The sequence below is a fragment of the Lolium perenne genome, chromosome 3, assembly GCF_019359855.2.
Source record: "Lolium perenne isolate Kyuss_39 chromosome 3, Kyuss_2.0, whole genome shotgun sequence".
Classification (NCBI taxonomy): domain Eukaryota; kingdom Viridiplantae; phylum Streptophyta; class Magnoliopsida; order Poales; family Poaceae; genus Lolium; species Lolium perenne.
Genome location: NC_067246.2, coordinates 331,251,260 through 331,257,784, shown reverse-complemented (window position 1 = coordinate 331,257,784; position 6,525 = coordinate 331,251,260). Strand labels below are relative to the sequence as shown.

Here is a 6,525-nt window from a genome sequence, read left to right as displayed (position 1 = left end):
ACATATCAAATCAAGCTAGCCATGATAATTAAGTACATCAACATGCATGTACATGCTACATATCATATCGTAAATTAATTGTTTATCCCGATTAGCAAGAGAGTTTTCCTTGCATTATGGAGCAAGTACTCCGGCCGTAATGTTAACCTACTAGAAAATACTACCAACGTTTACAAATATCAAATCAGTATCATTTGAGCCATATTGAAATATAATATCGTATTATATGTATTTGGTACATAAATGGTTTTATTTTCACATATGTTAAATCAAACTTTATAAAATTTGACTTTAATAAATCTAATATATACACATAATAATATAAAACGGAGGTAGTACGTAGTAAATTATAGCCAATCTGTAGAAGGTACAATTATGTCATGTTTTTTTCTAGACTTAGACATCCAGAATTAGTTAGCCCGCTAAATTAGTTATCTCGAAAGTCGTACGTGACACTGACACCCCGTCATCACTAGCCCCTATATAAATGGGAGGCCACCACTCCGGAACTGGCTCAAGCTGACTCCACGTATCAAACCAAACCTGCCATGAGAAGCAGTAGTTTATGCTAACCACATCTGTTTAAAACTACATTACTAGCAGGCGTCTCACAGTGAAGAATGCCATTAATTAGCTAGATTAGCTCTGTGGTTAGGTAGCTAGCTACTCTGTCTCCCTCTCTCATCCACCATCAATCCCTAATCAACCTCTCCACGGGAGCAAGACCGACCAAGAAAAAGCTCCAGCTCCCGGCGGCCCGCAATGGGGCACCAGCACCAGCTGTTCGACGACCCGTTTGCCAGCAGTATCTCGTCGCTGGATGCGGAAATCTTCTCCGGCGCCGGCGGGCACCAGCAGTGGCCTGGCCTTGACCTCGACGGCATCCCGGCCGCAGGTGCGGCCGGCACCTCCTCCGGCGGCTACGGCTCGCCCGGCGGAGAGGGAACCCACCGGAAGATCAGCCACAACGCGTACGAGCGCGATCGCCGAAAGCAGCTCAACGGGCTCTATTCCTCCCTCCGCTCCCTCCTCCCCGACACCGATCACACCGTAAATCTCTAAACATCCGCCAATTAAGCTGCACGATATATGATTTGCTGATCGACTCCTCCTTTGCATCGATCTTGTTATCTCTGCAGAAGAAGCTGAGCATTCCGATCACGGTGACGAAAGCGCTCAAGTACATCCCGGAGCTGCAGAAGCAGGTGGAGGGTCTAGAGAAGAAGAAAGAGGAGCTGACCCGGGCAAGCTGCAAGCCGGGCGTGCTGGCTATGAAGGAGAACACAGCTCCGATCGTCTCCGCCACCTGCATCGACGACAGGGACATCATGGTCCAGGTCAGCCTGCTGAGCAACATGGCCGGAGCTCTGCCGATGTCAAGGTGCATCAAAGTGCTGGAGAACGAAGGGCTTCGCCTAGTCAGTTCGTCGACCTCCGCGTTTCAGAACAGGACGTTCTATAGCCTCCATCTCCAGGTACATCGATCTGCCTTTTTTTTCTTGCTTCATGTCAAATAGAATCCGGGCAAACCCTCGGTATAGAAAAAAAAAAAGCATGGTGGGCCAAGTGATAGGGATTTGTTGAGTAGATTTAGCGGTTACATTTACAACTGTATAATGTCTTAATCATATGATTGATAGCTGCCAATCACAAAACTATGTTTGTTGAAAACTTGAAAGCTGAAATATATTCTATACTAGGATAAAGGTTTTGCTAGATCATAAGTGTGGATTAAGTACTTCATTACAATGATAGAGCGAGTTTTATTTTGTACACATCTTCCCACAGCCAGGCCCGAAAGATAAATGGTGCAGATTAAAACATTTCGAATCTACACTACATACTATTATGCCCAGGATGCTGGGTTCTTTGTTTAGGCCTTGTTTACTTCTAGGGTATTTATGGGGATGGGAGGGGATTATTTCGTATCCCGGAAAATCCCCACTAGTCCGTTTACTTCTCCGGTTTTGAACGACATAATCCCGAGATATCCCCTCCCATCCCCACATTTTTTGCCTAAATAAAAAACTCTCCATCATACTAGTGTATTTTTTGGGAGGGGTATTTGAGGGGATTGGGTGAACACCAAATCCCCTCCCATCCCTATACCCATTGGGAAGAAAAATACCAGAGAAGTAAACAAGGCCTCATAGTGTAGGAATTGGGGATGGAGTGAGCTTCCATTTATACTCTACCCATAGTACATATTTGGCGAAACCTTCTTCAACCTAGATTATACTGACCAGGGTTCATCATCCAGGCCTTTGAGGGTTTGCGCTACAAAAATTTCCTCATTTTTTTTCATGATCAACCGTTATTCCTGGGGTCTAGGTGTAACTGACGGGTTATAACTTATAAGAGTACTTCCTGGTCCCGTTGTTTCTCTTTGCTGACGTGGCCAACGCAAGCACTCGGGTGAATGAATATGCTTCTTCCTCTCATGAGGTTAGTCGTCAAAAGCCAGATCTAGGTTGAGTAATCAGCCAATGTAGCTATACCCCTTACCCCCAGCCCTGAAACAATATGTGTCTAGGTTTTGTCGCACCTGCTTGCCAACCTTAACTTCAAGGCGTGTCATCGGGCTAGTCCAACTAGCAGATGGTGAACGTGATGGATATAAACATTCTTAAATCGACACCGTGATTGTGCATGACTCAATTAATACTGCAACACTTTCTCCAACAATTTTAACCAGACAAATCTAAGTCCAATGAACAGACATATTAAGGATTTGTTCCCATTTTTTGAAAAGGTGACAACCGCACCAGCCTCCGCATCGATTGATACATGTGACTTTTATTACTTTATTAAAATAGTACGAAGTGGTTACAGCTTATTACATCACAGATCACACAAGATTGATATATGAATCAACCATCTAAAAAATAAAGATAGCATGAAGTGACTCCGCACTAACATATAAGCCTAAGATTAAAATAGCAGCCGCACTGGTTGTATATATCCCATGAAATCCTCTCGCTTGTCCATTGGATGTACGTAGAAGTAGAATCACATACGGATCCAATGAGTGGCCCGCGGAATAACATGCATAAAAGAAGATGATTTTGCATTATTAAATATATAAGTATTCCTGATATTTCATATAGCCCATAACAAAGCACAAAATTCAACTTCGGTTTGTGCCTTACCCTCGACCCGCTAACCAATTCCACAACAAATTTGTTCCCATCACTAGGACAATCATTTGACTTCAGGAATGCTAAAAAAAACCCTTATCCTACTGTATGCCCCTTTCCTATAGAAGGTTTGTGTAATAAAATAGAGTGGATAAGTCAATTTTTTTTTGAATCAATATGAAGATTTCTACGTCATATCCTGTTTATTTGTTAAATTCAGCAACCATGCTAAAAAGGTATCAAAATTCACAATTCTAACTAAGTGCTAGCACGTACATATATATGGGCATTAAATTTTAGTTTGCATACATCAGAGTGTGGTATTACAGTTAGTTTATGCAAAAGAGCTTACAATTCCATACTTTCTTTTTGTTGAAACAGAGAACACAACGAACGATGAGCAAGGTGTGTCCATCATTCTGTGAAGAACTGGAGAACGCCATCAAGAAAAGAGCGGAAATGCATCAACAACAATAGTAGATTATAGCATATAGTACTACTGATTTATACTATTATGTTTAACTATGATGAATCAAAACGCATGCTATAGATATAATACAAAAGATAAAATTGTACTGACGCTGGCATGCTATAATGTAGCTTGTTCCATGTAACTGTTGCTGTACATACATGCATAGGTTCTACATATAATCTGAAACATGGATAATGTGCCTCCACAAGTACCACCGTACTTTTACATAAACTATGCAGATACAAGCATATGCAAATGTCACCATAAGGTAAACTATAAATATAATCATCAATTGATTTAGCGAGTGCACTGGCATACAACCCAGACGGCACTAAGTTCTTTTTTTACTGCAGCGAGGATTACTAGCACGCATTACATAGTAATAGGTAGTATGTTATCATTTAGTTTCACTGTGTGCTGTTCATCCTAGTGTAGCGTGGATGTGAACTGAGAACATGGCAAATTGAATCAGCCAATCTGTACAACATGGTGTCTGTTCCTCGAAGAACGGGAGTTGATTGTACTTTTGCTTGTAGAGTTGTAGTACCTTATATATATATGTCGTACAATTGTACTTCTGGACTTCTGGTTCGTATAGGGTTCAGGGTTTGCTTTTCATTTTGGACAGCTCCCGTTCAGGTTTCACTTCTAGAGAGGTTCCTTAGGTATCTCCAACCACCCATATCGGATGCTGAAAGTGGTCGCGCGCGTTTATTTTTGTCATCTCCCGTACACGAAAATGGTCATTTTTTTACAACACGTCCGTTTGCATTTGGGTGTGCTCCTAACGGGTCGATCCATATTGTATTTTCAACATATTTTTCATTCACCTCAAATGCATAATGTACATATGAAATAAGAAAAAAACAAGAAGGAAGAATAAGGCCCTAGACTACTTGTCGCCCCTTGGGGTTGTTGACGGCCAGCACTAGTAGGGAAAAGGCTATAGTGACTCGACTAATGGTAGCGGGCCCTAGAATGGGCACGTGACTGCTATATTTAGAAGCTGGTGAAGAAGGGTCACGCGACAAGTAGACCGGTAGTAGTAGCGTACCACGGGGCAGGGCACACAACTAGTATGCGGGCCCCGACTACGTCTGGGCATAGAACTTGGCCGCAACGTGTCCCTATGGTGGCACACAACTAGTAACGACTTATCATTCGCGCGCCATAATGGTTGCACATTGACAATAGTTTGCGGCGGAGGGGTGCGCCTAATACTGGCAACGTAGTTTTATGGGGCCCACTGCTATTATTTTCACTTAAATCAAAACTGTAGTGCAACGGGTGTTTCTGTTCCCCCAGTTCACATCTCCCCCCAATATCTCTGGATGGCGGAGCGCTCAACCTCCACGCCGCCACCCTCCAAGCCTCTGACCCCTGCCGCTCCGCGCCTCCATCACCGGCCGCCGACCGTGCTGCTCCCCATCCCCCCACCCCCACCCGGTATGAACTGTGCGCCATGCACATGTTCGATAAAATGTCTCTAAGGGTTGCCGATTACATTGGATATGCTTGACTTTTGTTTTACAGGAATATGAGTTGCTGATGTTTTGTCGTAATGTTGATTATTTTCAATTTCAATAAATTTCTAGCACTTCGTATGTCCTTTTTTACCAAAGGTCATGCCAAAAAAATCCGTTTTGATTTTATTTTTTGATTACTAATATTTTTCAATTTTGATTAGTGTTAGCTAGCCATGTCGTTTTGCGGAAAACGCAATGACGTTGTCGCGGGGTCATCTTCAAGCGGTTCACGTGGAGACGCAGAAGAAAATGTAGCCGTCCGAGAAAAACTTAATGTAGTTAAGCAAGAATTGGTGACCTTAAAAGCAAACATGACCACCATTATCGAAAACCAAGTTGAAAATAGGGTCAACAACAACCTTGATCCAGTCGATTGAAGATTGGATTGCCAGAGGTAGAAAAGGGTCACATCCCAAGTACCAACGCAATGTGCCATCTGGTTCTGCCTTGTCTACAAGACATGTGGCGTCAGCTCCTGCTGTGCCCGCATCACATGTGGCGTCAGATCCTGCCGAGCCTACTTTGAAAAAAAGGGACGGAAAAGACCTTAGAAAATGGATTATGTCGCTTGCCAGACAAACCGGATTGTGGAGAAGATCTACACGCAAGACCAACAATGTCATGTGGCGGGTGAACCTATGTTATCGTGGGACAAATACCAAATGCTACCTGGTGATATGAGGAGTCTACATGACCTCATTCTTGAATAAGAAATGCGTCTTATTTGTATGTAATCTCTTCTTTCGATAAACACCATGCGGGCGTGTTTTCCTGAGATTTGAAGACATATTCTCCATGTTTCACATGAATAGACTCCACCGAAACTGTGTTCGCCACCCGCGACTGGTACCGAAAATCCACAAGCCGATAGTAGGATTTTTCTACTAATTTTGGCACCATTGTTGCCTCCCTTCCTCCTCATCAGCTTCTTCCCCTCCCGTCGCTCCATCCGTCGTGCCGTCGCCAGAGCTCGGTGGGCCACCGCATCCTCTAGTAACTGATGCTGCAATGCCTCGTTGGTGGCATCCTCGGCCTTCATCAGCGTCTCAAAAGACTCGACTAAGGCCCTCTGCTCAGCCGCCTTCTCCTCCGGGTCAGGCCAGTTCTGGTCGAACTCATCGTCATCGGATTCGTCCTCTGCGGCCTCCGCATCCCTGCGGTGTTGATGCTCCGCATCGAAGGTCGTGTGGGCTGCATGCTCCTCCTCTGCCTCCCGCTCCACGTCAGCCATGAACTTCACGTCCATGGCCGCGTCGATGTTGTTGTCCACTCTATCCTCGTTCTCCTCATCAGAGTTGTTGGCTGGGGGAGGTGGAGTTGGAGGTGGAGGCATGATACTTCTCAAACGTGTCTATAATTTTGATGCTCCATGCTTGTTTTAGAACAATTC

General features: G+C 44.1%; 1 protein-coding gene across 1 annotated transcript; it reads left to right on the top strand.

Annotated features, from left to right (window-relative positions):
- Positions 1-529: 529 nt before the first annotated feature.
- Positions 530-4,191, top strand: LOC127345824 (protein IRON-RELATED TRANSCRIPTION FACTOR 2). Its single transcript, XM_051372360.2, has 3 exons — positions 530-1,050; positions 1,140-1,475; positions 3,519-4,191. Exons 1-3 carry the CDS (start codon positions 763-765, stop codon positions 3,612-3,614), a joined length of 720 nt encoding a protein of 239 aa, XP_051228320.1. The 5' UTR covers positions 530-762; the 3' UTR covers positions 3,615-4,191.
- Positions 4,192-6,525: the final 2,334 nt, after the last annotated feature.

Coding starts and splice junctions, on each gene's coding strand:
- LOC127345824 (XM_051372360.2), top strand. CDS start 763: ATGGGGCACCAGCACCAGCTGTTCGACGACCCGTTTGCCAGCAGTATC. Junction 1,051..1,139: donor TCCCCGACACCGATCACACC/GTAAATCTCTAA, acceptor TTATCTCTGCAG/AAGAAGCTGAGCATTCCGAT. Junction 1,476..3,518: donor TCTATAGCCTCCATCTCCAG/GTACATCGATCT, acceptor TTGTTGAAACAG/AGAACACAACGAACGATGAG.